Below are 15947 nucleotides of genomic sequence, written 5' to 3' on the forward strand. Positions count from 1 at the left end.
AACTTTTCTTTATGCACCCTCTCCACCCCACTCATGCTTTTATAGACCTCTATCATATCCCCCCTCCGTCTCCTCTTTTCTAAGCTGAGAAGTCCCAGTCTCTTTAGCCTCTCTTCATATGGGATCTGTTCCAAACCCCTGATCATTTTAGTTGCTCTCCCCTCTCCCATCCTCTCTTCCCCTCTCCCACCTCCTTTTCCCAGTGTCCCCGAGTTTTGCTCAATAAAGAGAGTTTCTATTTTTGAACACACATGTCCTTTATTTTGTACATCAGGAAGGGGGGCTAGGGAGGGGTAAGTGGAAGGAGGTGAGGGAGGAATGGGGTACGATCCCCCGATGGGGAGGACTGGGGTGGTTCTGCGGGCTCCTCAAGGTGGAAGCTCTCCTGCAGCCCCCCGATTGACTCCCCCCCACCCCCTGATGGCAGCCTGCAGCAAGTGCAGCCGGGCTGATGGCTGAGTGCTGTGATGTGCCGAGTGTGGGCACTCAGGGCACTCCAAGCCAGGACTGCTTTGCAAGCGGGGAACCCCTGAGAATTGTCTGTCCAGGGTGGGGGTCAGGTCCCTTTAAGCACAGCCCTCGGCTAGCCTGAGATAGCAGCTCCACGCTCTAAGTCCTAACCTGATCCCCTGCCGGCACTGCTTCCGGCCATCCTTAACCTCGGTTCAGGGTCCACTCAATGTGGACATGCTAGTTTGAATTAGCAAAACGGTAATTCGAACTAGTTTTTAGGTCTAGATGCATTAGTTCGAATTAGCTTAGTTTGAATTAACTAATTTGAACTAAGTTAGTTCGAATTAGTGCTGTAGAGTAGACATACCCTGATAGAGGAAGCAAGTGGCATTTTCTTATTGGGTAGTCAGTTAGTCGCTTACTTCCCTAGTAGACATACCCTTGGTGTTACGGCTGCCCCCATGGACACATTGCAGTATAACTCTCCCCTAAAGGCTCGCTGCTACCTGTATTCACTCTTAATATTCTGCCCCTTCTTTCTGTGCCCCCAGTTTTGATTTTATGAGAACCAATCCCATTCCTGGCATTTCCCATTTTGATCGCATTGTCTAACACAGTGGTGTACACCCTGTGGGTTACAACCCCAAAGGGGGTCACAGCTGTCTTCCAAGGGGAGTTGCAGCGCCAGGCCAACCACCATTTTTTTCCAACTCGGCTTACATGCAGCAGGGACAGGAGCAGTGGCAAGTGAGCGGAGGCATTTAAAGGGACCACTTTTTTTTCCTCAACCAAAATTTTCTGGGGGTTGCCCAGGAAAAAGGTTGTGCAGAACTGGTCTAACATATAACACAAGGGTGGGCAAAAGTTTCTCAGCGGACCGCATCCGGCCTGCCTTTGGTGTTGGTCTGGCCTGTGAGGCAAGTCCAGGCCCTGCCCCCTAACTGGCATGTGCCAAGGGAGATGGAGCTCAGCCTCACTCCTCCTCCCCCCGCGCAGCCTCTGGAGAGGAGGCAGCACTGGGGCTGAAGTTCCTCTGGGGCTGGCTCTGTTGAGGTGCCTCTACCGCAGCCACACAATCTGGGGCTGGCCCAGGAGGCTGGAGGCGCTGCTGCTACAGCACCTCCAGGGTTGGCCCCAGGCTGCCTGGCTATGGTAGAGGTGCTTCTGGGGCTGGCTCCGGGCCATGGTAGCGTGCTTTTGGGCTGGCCTCAGGCCACCTGGCCGTGGTAGAGGCGCATATGGCTGCCCCAGAAACCAGAGGCACGCGCTCTGAAGACGGCCCGGAAGTGCTGTTACCATGCCCACGCATCTCGGGCCTGACCTGGAAATGCCTGACCACAGCTTTGGGCATGTTTGAGATGCCTCCAGGGCCAGCCCCAAGCTGTGTGGCCACAGCAGCAGCACCTCTCGAGTGGCCTGGAGCACCTCTGGTATGGCCTCTGGGGCCAGCTCCAGGCCACATGACCATGGCAGCGGTACCTTCAGCCTCTGGTGTGGCCTGTGGTTGCGGTGCTTCGAGGCCAGCCCCTGGACTGTGTAGCTGTGGCAGTGAAGTCTCCCGCCTCCAGGACTCCGTGGCCATGGCAGTGTGGCTGCAGCTGTTGCTGCAAGGGGGCAAAAAGCCAGCTAAGGTTTCCCCCTCATGACCAGATCCACCCCAATCCCATCACTCCCTTCCCCCCCAAGACCTGGCACCCATAGCTTGCTCCGACACCCTCCCTTGTTCTTGCTTCCTCCACCTGGCCAGACCCCCTACTCCCAGCCTGCTTCTGCATCAGTGTTCCCTCTCAGATCCTGAACCCCTTCCCTAGCCTTCTTGCTGTCAGCCTTCTCTCTCACACTGAACCCCTCATTTTTGTCCCTACCCCAGAGCCTAAGGGGGTCCATAAAATCCATAAACTCTAGAACCCCAGAAAAGTAAATCTGGTCTATGGGAAGCCTTGAACCTCAGTTCCCTCCTTCCCTTCTCCTCACTCCGTGTGGCTGGAGCACCAGAAGAGTGAGGGGTCTCAGTTGGGGCCACATCAGTGAGAATTGTAGGGGTTTGGAGGAGGTTTTTTGCTTCTCACATATGTGGCCCCTAACTGATTCTTTTGTGGCTCAGTGACTCCAGATCCAAAAAGGGTTCCCCAACCCTGACATAAAAAAGAAAACATTGAAACCTTTTATGTTGGACATAATATTTTATTTAAAATTAAGTTTGATAAACTAACACACGAAATTTAAAACGCTTAATCTGTTTCATAATTTAAATTAAACTGTTCTTTCTAGCAGTAGCTGGTTCAGAAAATAAGGTCACCATACCCAGCTGGGTAGTTCTAAACCCCGCCCCTTCTGCCAAAGGTTCCACCCCTTCTGGCTCAGCCTGCAACCACTTCTGAAACTTGTGAAGTGGCCCCCCCTTCCAAAATTATTGCCCACCCCTGATATATCACAAGTCATAGGACTTGCCTGAATTAATTTCGGTTTGAATTGGAGCATATCTTTTATAAAAAAAAAAAGCCCAATCTTTCTAAAATGTTTCAATGGTTAACTATCCTCACTGTTAAAGTGTGTGCCTTATTCCTAGTCCACATTTGTCTGCTTCCAACCATTGGCTCTTGGTATTGCTTTATCTATTGAAATGAAGGACCTTCTATTAAGAACATAAGAATGGCCATACTAGGTCAGACCAAAGGTCCATGAAGCCCAGTATCCTGTCTTCCAACAGTGGCCAGTGCCAAATGTCCCAGAGGGAGTACCAGAACTGGTAATCATCAAGTGATCCCTTTTCTGCCATCCGTTTCCAGCCTCTGACAAACAAAGGCTAGGGACACCATTCCTACGCATCCTGGCTGAAAAGTATTGATGGACCTAACCTCCATGAATTTATCTAGCTCTTTTTTGAACTCTAGTAAAGTCCTGGTTTTCACAAAACCCTCTGTCAAGGAGTTCCACAGGTTGACTGGGCACTGTGTGAAGAAAAACTTCCTTTTGTTTATATTTAACCTGCTGCTTATTAGTTTCATTTGGTGACCCCTGGTTCTTATGTCATGGGAACAAGTAAATAACTTTTCTTTATTCACTTTCTCCACATCAGTCAGGAATTTAAAGACCCAGTCTTTTTAATCTCTCTTCATATGGCACCATTTCTAAACCCTGGTCATTTTTGTTGCCCTTTTCTGAACCTTTTCTAATGCCAGTATATCTTTCTGAGATGAGGTGACCACATCTGTATGCAGTATTCAAAATGTGGGCATACCATGGATTTATAGATTTAATTATTCCTAATCTTTGTTTTTTTGACTGCTGCAGCACTTTGAGTGGATGTTTTCAAAGAATTAGCCACAATGACTCCAAGATTTCTCAAGTGTTTAGAGCTAAATTAGTCCCCATCATTTTGGATGTATAGTTGGGATTCTTTTTTTTTCTTCAATGTGCATTATTTTACATTTATCAACATTAAAATTCATTTGCCATTTTGTTGCTCAAACACCTAGTTTTGTGAAATCCTTTTGAAGTTCTTCACTATCTGCTTTGTTCTTATCTGTCTGGAGCAGTTTAGCATCATTTGCAGATTTTGCAACCTCACTGTTTACCCATTTCTCCAGGTCATTTATAAACATGTTGGAAAGGATTGGTCCCAGGAAGTACCCTTAGAGGACACCACTGGTTACCACTCTCCATTCTGAAAACTGACCATTTATTCCTACCATTTGTTTCTTGTCTTTTAACCAGTTATCAGTCTGAGAAGACCTTCTCTCTAATCCCATGATAGCTTACTTAAGCGCTTTCGGTGAGGCACCTTTGTCAAAAACTTTCTGGAAATCTAAGTACACTGTATCCACTGGATCTCCCTTGTCAACATGTCTGTTGAAACCCTCAAATAAACCTAGTAGATCAGAAAGGCATGATTTCCCTTTACAGAAATCATGTTGACTTTCCCACCAACAAAATACATTCATATATCTGTCTGGTGATTCTGTTCTTTACTATAGTTTCAGCTAATTTGCCCGGTACTGATGTTAGATTTACCAGTCTGTAATTGCCACAATCACCTCTTCCTGACATTTGGTACAGAAGATGATTTAAAGCATGGCTACTCAACTTTGGAAGCCCTGGGGCCACAGTGATTCTCACAACACATGCCAAGGGTTGCAACTTAATGCATGCAAATATATATATATGCAAATAGCGTCTTTCACACGGATCGGCTATATATCAATGTCAGGGAGCTCAGGACAGGCCGTCTGCCATGTCAGGTATTTCTAGCCCACATATACAGTAGGTGTGTCTCAATCCTGACAGACAATACAGTTGCAATATTTTATATAAACCAACAGTGATTCTCATTCTTCTCACTTGTGCCAGGAATCCCTGCTACTTATGGGAGTTTTGTATCCTTTATGCAATCCATTTGGAAGCCATGCATCTCCCAGGAAGCCAAAACATGCTGGCAGACCATCTCAACCATTGCTTTCAAAATTACAGGTGGTCTCTCAGAGTAAATATAGCCCTAAGCATCTTTCATAGGTGGACATAGGCCACCTAGGTCTCTTCACAACAAGAAACAACAGGAAGTGCCAGCAGTTTTCCTCCTTCCTCAACCACAGCCCAGAATCCTTAGGGGATGTGTTTCAGCTGCCTTGGATGCCCCACTTACTCTGCATGTTTACCCCTTCCCTCTTATACACAGGGTCCTCAGAGTGAGGCAACACTGGCCTTCCCTAATCCTCGTGGCACTCTCCTGGTCCCACTAGCACAGGATCGCCACTCATAGCACTTCTCATGTTCCCAGATCTCAATAGGACCATAGCCAGTTATGTCATTCCAACGTGAAGTCCCTCCGCCTGATAGCTTGAAAGCTCCATGGTTAAGGGATTGATTGATTATGTTCTGAGTCAGTTCAGGAGGTATTATTGAATAGTAGGAAACTTTCCATGCCAGTAACAAAATACAAGCACGCCACACTCTGGATGTGAAACATATTTTAGATTTTTATTTGGAGAAAACAAAACTGTTTCATACGTTCCCCCAGCTCTTCACCACCATGGTGGAAAGGATGAAGGGTCTGTCTATGTCCATCCAGTGTATATTGGTATGGACCACAGTGTGCATCATGGCCTGTTACAACTTCACTGAAGTATTTGCTCTGGCACTTACAGCCTATTCTACTACACCCCAAGCCTCATCAGTGGCTTTTGTGATGCAGTGCCCATCTTGGATATTTTCAGGGTGGCCACCTATACTTTTACTAACTATAATGGCCTCTTCCAACAGAGTAGGGATGATGCAGCTTTTGGCAGGGCTGTGCTGCAGTCCATTTCCAATTAGCCTCCAACCTGCCTCTGTCAGTTTGGCTTGCAGCTCACCTGAATGGAATGGACATGAACAATCACTCGAAGAAGAAAAAATGGTTACTCACCATTAGAACACCATTTACTGTTGTTCTTTGAGAAGTGTTGCTCGTGTCCATTCCAAATCCTGCCCATCTGACCTTTGTTGGAGTGTTCCGGTAAGAAAGAACTGAGGTGGCGGAGGGCTGGCAAGGATATATATATATTCACCGCCATAGAGGCGATATGGTAGGGGGTTCTCCTGCCGACCCAGTGGAAACCCCTAAGGGAAAAGCCTTCTGGCAATTATGCATATGGAGCACACACACCTACATGGAATATACATGAGTAACAGTACAAAAAGTAAGTAACCATTTCTTCTCTCTCCAACAGGACTTCTCAGTGCAGCCCCGGAGAACTTTACATTTCAGCATGCATGGTTTCACTAACGATCCTGGTGAAGCCTAATTCAGTGACCCAGACATCACAAAGATTAAGTTTAGAGGTCATCACATATATTGTCATTAGACTCTATTATAGCTGACTACCACCTTTTTGGTGGTGGGACCTTGACCCAGATGAGAATAAATCAGGCTTTTTCTCTTTCCATTAAGTTTCTGTCTAATAAAGAATATATGTGAATTCTGATCTGGAAGAACACGAACTAAATAATGGGCACTTAGACAAGTTTCAAATTGTTCTTATCAGCTTCTTGTAACTTGAACACTCCAGTTCATTTTTTTCCTCTCTTTTCCTTCTTCCCCCCTCCCTCTTGTATTATTTATTCTTGGATCTGGACTTTTAATGCTCCATTCATCTGAAGAAGTAGGTTATACCCATGAAAGCTGATGATAGCATCTACATGTTTTGTTTTTATTTAAGGTGCTGCTAGACTATTTGTTGTTTTTTTAAGTTTTTCCAGTTACAGACTAACTCGACTGCCCCTCTGAATTTCATCTTTCCTGATCATAAGGAAAGAATTTATTATTGACAATATACAGCTGGGACCCTCTGCAAAGTCAAAGCCAAAGCAAGAGAACAAAGGAGAGATGATTAGGTATATTTCCTTTGAACTTCAAAGGAAAGAGATGTGCATCCCAGTGTATTCCTTCTTGGAAGAAGTGAAAGGGATAACAGAAGTGCCATAATGAACTGTGAGTGATCCAGGGCAGCTGGCTACAATAGTTTGGTGGAGGGCAGACATCCTGGGAGCTGGGTGAATGGTTTTCTGTTTCTTGAATAAAATGCCAAAAGCTGTGGCCATGAAATCAAAGCAGACAGGTATCTGAGGTTAGTTAAGACCTTGCCTGAAGGAAAGCTAATCAGGAACTTAAAAGGATTCCCCTGGGTAAGAGAGGGGGGAGGAGAAAGGTGAAGCACTGAGAGGTGGAAGTGCATTGCTAGAGAGCTAGGGATGGGCAGGGGAGGGGAGTGTAGCAGGTAATCATTATTACAAGCTAATTTTTAAAAAATAGCTTGAAAGGGAAGATGCAGAGCTTAAGTTTATTTTCATGTTTGACACCTACAACAGAGGTTTAAACAAAGACCTTAACTGGATTAGCCCCTATATTCCACATTCTAATCATATAAAAGGCCAAACATCAGGTACTTAGGAGTACTTAGAACCCTCTCTATCAGCTTCATTTAGCATGGAAATTCTAATTGAATATTCTTTTTCCATTTTTTCCTTTCCCTCCCCTCCCCTCCCCATTCCCTCTTTTTTTTCCTGCTATTTATTTGGAACTTGGACCCCTTAAATTCCATTCATCTGTAGAAGTGGGTTGTGCTCATGAAAGCTCATACCATCTACACTTTTGTTAGTCTCTAAGGTGTTGCAGACTATTTATTTTTAAGCTTTTTTCTATAACAGAAGCGACTTAGCTTTTACTATGATCACTGCTATCAGCAGAAGACACTTCTGCAGAGGTGTTTCCTGTTGGTTCTGATGATGCAAACTTTAGCTAATAAGTCTGGATTGGTGGACATTCATGTTCTGAAAAGATGCCTTTATAAGTATGAACATAATGGGTTTTATATAATACAGATCTTTGATATCAGTCTTTTACTTAGCCTGCATTTATATGTATTTATTTATATAGAGAACAGTGTAATAATTGAACATTCTACATAATTTACTGGATTTTGTATTATAGGGGTGGAAAATATGGAGGCATTCTTGGACTTTCATATGGAGACAATCTGTGCACTAAAACACCCTCGGCAGCTACTTGCCAAGTATGTGAAATACAGCATGCAGTATGTACACTTTAACAATTGATTTTTTAAACAATGTTTTTTTTCTCTCCAGGTAGATTATGATGATAATTGATTGTTTCATAGCATTTAAGCTTAGACTTATTAAATAATATAAGTAATATAATTCCTGTATATCACAAGGCATTGAATTTCACTCAGTTATTCCTAGATAAAGCCCAATTACTTACTCAGATCTTTCAGTCCTTAGGTAATTAAATTGTTGTTTGCCACAGGCAGAGAACAGGAGAGAACAAGGTGAAACCAGGGTTCATGCAATGGTGAACTATGCCTAGGTGATCCCAGCATGTCATCCATGCTCCATGTTGCAGAAGGTGGAAGAAAAAACCCTGTCAAGCAGATCTTGGGGAAATGTTCATCCCTAAAATCTGGTGATCGGTTGGAGCCTTAGCATTTAAACAAAGCATACTAGGTAGTCATCTAAGAAAGAGGACTTCCCGTACTTCCTCAAAGTCCTGATCCACCTTTCTAGTGTCTTATCTTCAGCTATGGGTAATTGAATACACTCTGATGTTTCAGAGGAAGGATGGGAAAATAACCAGAGCACATCTGGGCAATTGTGAATTTCAGGGGCAGGAAGAAATCCTTCCTGACCCCTGCAAACAACCAGCTGAAACCCAGAAGCATTCAGTTTTATTATATTGCTTCTCCTAATGCAGAACTGCAAGTGTTAAGAGCATGTTGAGAGTAATGCATAGCTTTCTGTTCTGTCCATCACTCATGAAGAGATGTAAGGGACAGGAGATTAATAAATTCAAAGATTTCAGTCAGTGGGGACCACTATGACCATCCTGCCAACATCCCATATTCAAAGGCTGTAGAATGTTTCGTAGAATCTTGATTAAAGCATATATTTTTCAAAGATATTTAATCTGATTTTAAAGACTCCAAGTGATGTTAACTTGTTCCAGTGTTTACTTATCCTTTTTGCTAGGAAATTGCATCTTATTTTGAGGTTGAATTTATCTAACTTGAACTTCCAGCCATTGGGTCCTGTTATGATTTTATCAGCAAGACTGAGAAGTCTCCTTTCTTCTTCGAGTCATGTCCCTGTGGGTACTCCACTGTAGGTGTCGGGTCGTCCTGGCATAGATCGGAGTTTTCTTGAGCAGAGGTCTGCACATGAGCAGCTGTTTGTGCTCCTTTGATTTCTTGCGTGGTCCGGCTCCTGCTAGTTCCTTCTTCACCATCTGCGGTTGCAGATGGAGCAAGCCTTCTCTCCTCAGAGAAATCCTGTCAGGAATAGAATAGTTCTTCGAGTGGTTGCTCATGTCCATTCGAATCAGGTGTGTGCACTGCGTGCACCGCATCTCCGGAGTGTTTTCTCTAGCGGTACCCATAGTGCTGGCAGGGCGCCCCCTGGAATAGCACCGCTATAACGGAGCATAAGTACCCCTGCCAGTGCTCCCCCTCCTTAATTCCTTCTTACCACCCGTGACGGTCGTTGGAGCATGTCTCTCTCTCAGAGTAGTTAATGGTTCCCGTTTCTCTTAGTGTAGTGTTTGTAAATAGTTGTAAATAGTTTTAATTAGTTAGATAGTTAGCGAGTTCTTTGTTTTCCAGGACCACAAGGCTTTAAGGCTTGCGCAGCATGCACCAAGTTCATGCCTAAGGGAGACCCTCACAATAGCTGCTTAAAGTGTTTGGGTGAGAGCCACTTAGCAGATGTCTGTAAGATTTGCAGGTCATTCAAGCCACGCATGAAAATGGAGCGAGACTCGTGCTTGAAGCTTCTTCTCATAGCTCTTCAACCGGCACTGACTGGCCACTCCACAGTGCGCAGTGTGCCGGCGTTGACACAGGACGCCCCATCCCATGCACGGACTTTGGTACAGAGGGCTCGGTACCGTTCTTACTCCCCAGCACTTAAGAAACTAAAGGCTTCGCGGGGTAGGTCACCAAGCCAGAACTCCAGGTCGGGCCTACACCATCACTACATCTCACCGGTGCAGACGTCTACAAGTGCTGCTGTGTGGCGGAAGCGAGCGGGCCAACCATCCAGTCCGAGTCAGCGACCCTTGCATCGTTCCTCAACTCCGGAGACTTTTGAGGCAACACAGGACTTGATTAGCCTCACTACCTCCTCTCCATCGTCTGTTGAGGTGGCGAGGTCGAGGTCTTCTATGCCGGGAGCCATGTTGGCATCGGTTTCTCCTCCTCACCAGTTGGATCAGTCAGCACAGGTCACGTATGCAGCGGGACCATCTCCTGTGGGACAAGTAACACTTGCCTCTATGTCGTTGCCGGACTCGGCACAGGCTGCCATGCCCTGTGGCAGATCCCGGCTTCCTTAACCCCTAGCTGAAAGGGAGTCGAGAGGTGCTATTATGTCCTGCAGTTGGGACATGAGCACCTATATTCCCAGCCCGCACGGCTCTTCAGGCTTCCCTGGACACCGTTGACTCTGCAGCCCACACCATGGCGTCGGGTGTAGTTATGCACCATGGTGCCCGGCTGCAGGTGTCTAGAATACCTTCTGATGTCCAGACTACTATACAGGACCTGCCTTTTGACCGCAAAGCGTTGTTCTCAGAGCTTACTGACTCGAGGCTCCATATGCTCAAAGACACGAGGTCAACTCTCCAGTCCTTGGGGATCCGCACGCCGGTTCCTCAGCGACGTCAGCTTCCCTACAGACAAAAGGGGAGAACACAGTCCCAGATCCCCCATGGGGATTACTGGAGACGCTGTCCTCGAGCTCCCAGTGGCGGTGTGGGGGTGGCTGCGGCCCTGTCTTGGTCCAGAGCTTGTCGTCGCTGCCCGAGAGGGGACAACCCCTGTGGGGTTGGACAGGGCCCCTCTCAAAAGTCCAAGCACCTGTTTTGACGATCCTCTAGAGAGTTGTGCACCAGTTTCCCCCTCGTCCCCCTGTTTGGAGCCAGGTTATCCCACTTTGCTCACGCCTGGGCAGAAATCACCACTGACGCTTGGGTTCTGAGAATAGTCAGGGATGGCTATACTATCCCTTTCCTGGGCTCACCCCCTTCCAATCCACCCGCCCCGTCCCTTTTCAGGGACACCTCTCACGAAAGCATTCTCCGCCAGGAGGAGGTGTTAGGGCTCCTCCAAAAGGGAGTGGTAGATAGGGTCCCTTCACACTTACGGGGCAAGGGGTTTTATTCCTGGTTTTTTATTGTCCCAAAACCCAAGGGTGGGGTTCGTCCCATTCTAGACCTCAGAGACCTCAAGAAGTCGGTGGTGAAATACAAATTCAGAATGGTAATCCTGGCCTCTGTCATCCCGGTGTTACAGTTAGAGGACTGGTACGCAACACTCCATCTCAAGGATGCTTACTTCCATGTGGAAGACTCAGCCACAGGAGGTTTCTCCACTTCATAGTGTCCCACTGTCACTTCCAGTTTACGGTGCTCCCCTTTGGACTTTCAACAGCACCCAGGGTCTTCACAAAATGCATGTCGGTCATTGCGGCCTTCCTCCGCAAAAAGGGGGTACACGTCTTTCTGTACCTAGACGACTGGCTAATTCGTGGTCAATCCTATGAACAAGTGGAGGCTCATGTTTTTCTTATAAGGACTCTCTTCTTAAGACTAGGTCTCATGCTGAACGAGGAAAAGTCATCATAGAATACTAGGAATGGAAGGGACCTTGAGAGGCCATTGAGTCCAGTCCCCTGCCCTCATGGCAGGACCAAATACTGTCTAGACCATCTCTGATAGACATTTATCTAACCTACTCTTAAATACCTCCAGAGATGGAGATTCCACAACCTCCCTGAGCAATTTATTCCAGTGTTTGATTACCCTGATAGTTAGGAACTTTTTCCTAATGTCCAACCTAAACCTCCCTTGCCCATTGCTTCTTGTTCTATCCCCAAAGGCCAAGATGAACAAGTTTTCTCCCTCCTCCTTATGACACCCTTTTAGATATCTGAAAACTGCTATCATGTCCCCCCTCAATCTTCTCTTCTAAACTAAACAAACCCAATTCCTTCAGCTTTCCCTCATAGGTCATGTTCTCTAGACCTTTAATCATTCTTGTTGCTCTTCTCTGGACCCTCTCCAATTTCTCCACATCCTTCTTGAAATGTAGTACCCAGAACTGAACACAATACTCCAACTGAGGCCTATCCAGTGCAGAGTAGAGCAGAAGAATGACTTCTTGTGTCTTGCTCACAACACACCTGTTAATGCATCCCAGAATCATGTTTGCTTTCTTTGCAACAGCACCACACTGCTGACTCATATTCAATTTGTGGTCCACTATATCCCCGAGATCCCTTTCTGCTGTACTCCTTCCCAGACAGTCGCTTCCCATTCTGTATGTGTGAAACTGGTTGTTCCTTCCTAAATGGAGCACTTTGCAATGTCCAGGTCATTTTGAATTATGACCCTATCCTCCAGATTAGTCACAACCCCTTGCAGCTTGGTATCATCTGCAAACTTAATAAGCATACTTTCTATACCAATATCTAAATCATTGATGAAGATATTGAACAGAGCTGGTTCCAGAACAGATCCCTGCAGAACTCCACTTGTTATGCCTTTCCAGCAGGATTGTGAACCATTAATAACTACTCTTTGAGTATGGTTATCCAGCCAGTTATGCACCCACCTTATAGTAGCCCCATCTAAGTTGTATTTACCTAGTTTATTGATAAGAATATCATGTGAGACCGTATCAAACACCTTACTAAAGTCTAGGTATACCACATCCACTGCTTCTCCCTTATCCACAAGACTCGTTATCCTATTAAAGAAAGCTATCAGATTGGTTTGACATGATTTGTTTTTTACAAATCCATGCTGGCTGTTCCCTATCATCCTATCATCGTTGACTCCCTCTCAGTGGCTAGAATTCGTGGGAGCCCTCTTGGATGTCAGAGTGGCACGAACATTCCTCCCCAGGAACAGATTTCTGGCCATAGTGTAACTGGTTTCCGAGTTAACCCGGTTCCCCATTACAATTGCCCGAGTCTGCTTGAGACTGCTGGGACACATGGTGGCATGCACTTATGCAGTATGCTACACTCGAATGAGGCTCAGATCATTGCAGGCCTGGTTAGCGAAGGTGTTCGACCAGTCCAAGGGTCTCTGGGACATGGTACTGAGGGTGCCTCCAGCGGTAATTGCCTCCTTACAGTGGTGGACTCAGGAGGCTGTGATGTGCAGTGGGGTTCCATTTACTTCCCCCCTCAGTGACACTAGTCACAGACGCTTCACACCTGGGTTGGGGAGCGAACCTGGGGCATCACAGGACCCAGGGCTTGTGGTCCCCTGCAGAATGGGACCTACATATAAATGTCTGGGAGCTCAGGGTAGTCAGGAGAGCCTGTGAGGCCTTCCTGACAAAGCTGTTGCACCGCTCTGTCCTGGTGCGCCTGGACAACACAGCGGCTGTGTTCTACATCAACAGACGGGGGGAGCCCAGTTGCCTCCCCTCTGTTGCGAGGTTTTGCGGCTGTGGGACCTGTGTGTAGTGCACAATATATTTTTGCAGGCAGAATACCTGCTGGGGTGCAAAAATTTGCTGGCCGATGCTCTGAGCAGGTCCTTCGGAGCCCATGAATGGTCCCACAAGGATTTGGCCCTTCATCAGGTCTTCCACAGGTGGGGTTGTCCCCAGTAGACCTGTTTGCCTCAGCACACAACACCAAGTGCCAGAGTTACTGCTCCCTGTTGGGGCTGAGGGACCACTCCAGAGGAGATGCCATGACCGTGCTATGGCCGGCGGGCATCCTCTATGCATTCCCACCATTTCCCCTAATTCCCAGGGTTCTGACCAGGGTCAAGACCTTCAGGTCCATGATCATTCTGATAGCCCCTCGGTGGCCCAGGCAGTTCTGGTTCCCTATCCTGGTGGATATGCTCAGTGAGGAGCCTATAATGCTCCCGCCAGTTTGGGATCTCCTGACCCAGCCTTGGGATGGGGGAACTCATGGTTCACCCGAATCTCAGCTCTCTCCACCTGATGGCCTGGTTTATCCGTGGCTGACGCAACCAGAAAGGGAATGTTCCCATGAGGTGCAGATGGTGCTCCTAGGTAGCAGGAAGCCATCCACCAGCCAGTCCTATGCAGCCAAGTGGCGGCAGTTCTTGTTTTGGGTGTCCAGAAGGGGGGTGCACCTGTCCTGTGCACCTGTCCTGTCCATTCTGGACTACCTCTTTGAACTCAGGTCCGGTGGGCTCTCTGCCTCTTCTGACAAAGTCCATGTGGCCTCATTCTCCGCCTTCCATGTTGGATCGGCAGGAGTCTCTCTGTTCTCTGACCCTGTGGTCAAAAGGTTCCTTAAGGGTTTGGATAAGTTGTACCCCTCGGTTAGACTCCCTCTCCCCGCTTGGGATCTTAACCTCATGTTGTCTAGACTTGTCGTCCCCCTTTGAGCCGCTGGCTACGTTGCTCTTTGAAGCACCTCTCTATGAAGGTTGCGTTGATTGTAGTCATTACGTCGGCTTGCAGGGTCTCTGAGCTGAGGGCTCTAACTGTAAACCCGCCCTACTTAGTGTTCTTGGAGAATAATGGGAGGCTCCGTCCTCACCTGGCTTTTCACCCCAAGATGCTGGGCGGGCGTTAGCCTTTTATGTCGATAGAACGAAACCCTTTCGTAAGTCCATGCAACTGTTCATTGATTTCACAGACAGAATGAAAGGGCTCCCTATCTCGATCCAGAGGTTGTCCAGTTGGGTCGCGGGGTGTATCAGGGAGTGTTATGCCATGGCCGGGAAGGTCCTGCCCCGGGTTACAGCACATTTCACCAGGGTGCAGGTGTCCTCTGTAGCCTTTGGGGCGCAGGTTCCAGTTACCAAAATCTGCAGGGTGGCCACGTGGTCATCAGTGCATACCTTTACGGCGCACTATGCGCTGACACAGCAGGCCAGGGAGGACGCAGGGTTGGGTTCTCTGGTCCTCAGCTCCCTGTTGTAAATGTGTTTGTTTCTCTGTACCACATTACACTTTTTTTCAACAGTTCTCTGTGTTCTGTTACTTGAATAAATATGTTTGGGTTGTTCAGCTTTTGTGGACTTCTCTTTCTGGGTGCTCCGACCCCTCCTCCATGAAGTGGGGTTAGCTTGGAAGTCACCTGATTTGAATGGACATGAGCAACCACTCAAAGAAGAAAAGAATGGTTACTTACCTGTAACTGTTGTTCTTCGAGATGTGTTGCTCATGTCCATTCAATTCCTCCCTACCGTCCCTTCATCGGAACATCCAGCAAGAAGGAACTAAGGAGGGGGAGCACCGGCAGGGGTACTTATGCTCCGCTATAGCGGCACTACTCCAGGGGGCGCACTGCCAGCACTACAGGTACCGCTAGGGAAAACGTTCCGGAGACGCTGTGCACACGGTGCGCACACCTGATTTGAATGGACATGAGCAACACATCTCGATGAACAACAGTTACAGGTAAGTAACCATTCTTTTCTATAGTGTTGTAGTTAGTTAGTTACAGTTTTCATAGTTCCTAGTTCATTTTATTCCTTAAAAAAAAAAAGAGTGCATTACTTAGTACATCATGCAGTTAGCCATGCCGGGCTCTCCCGGCTTTAAGAAGTACATAATATGCTGTGACTCCATGCCAGCTTCGGATGGTCGTGCTGAGTGTATCAAGTGCCTTAGGAAGGCCCATGTGCCTCAAAAATGTGTCCACTGTGCCAAGTTGATGGTTAGGGCATGTAAGGACAGGGAAATGGTATTAAAAACGTTTTTACTTGACAAAGCGCTTCAACCACCGGAGCATTCTCATGCAGTCACGTGGTCTCCTAAAGCAGAGAAAAGAAAGGCTGTTTCGCCACAGTTAGCTCCAACTCGAAAAAGAGCTTCGCCAGCTCGATCTTTACCTTCAGTGCGAGTGTGTGTTCATGATAAGCCCAGCATGTCTGGCTCAGTGGCATCCAAACATAAGTCGCTTTCAGAGCCGAAATTGCGACAGAAATCTGCAACGATGTC

The 15947-nt window shown here is 47.1% G+C and overlaps 1 protein-coding gene across 1 annotated transcript in view; it reads left to right on the forward strand.

Annotated features, from left to right (window-relative positions):
* Positions 1 to 15947, forward strand: part of LOC112546503 (disintegrin and metalloproteinase domain-containing protein 20-like) — a 148924-nt gene that overhangs the window by 53622 nt on the left and 79355 nt on the right. The window contains exon 10 of the mRNA XM_025186935.2: positions 7922 to 8003. Coding sequence (XP_025042720.2) covers positions 7922 to 8003 — 82 coding nt within the window. The remainder of the gene's footprint in view (positions 1 to 7921; positions 8004 to 15947) is intronic.

The sequence above is a fragment of the Pelodiscus sinensis genome, chromosome 1 (assembly GCF_049634645.1).
Source record: "Pelodiscus sinensis isolate JC-2024 chromosome 1, ASM4963464v1, whole genome shotgun sequence".
In the NCBI taxonomy this organism is placed as follows: Eukaryota; Metazoa; Chordata; order Testudines; family Trionychidae; genus Pelodiscus; species Pelodiscus sinensis.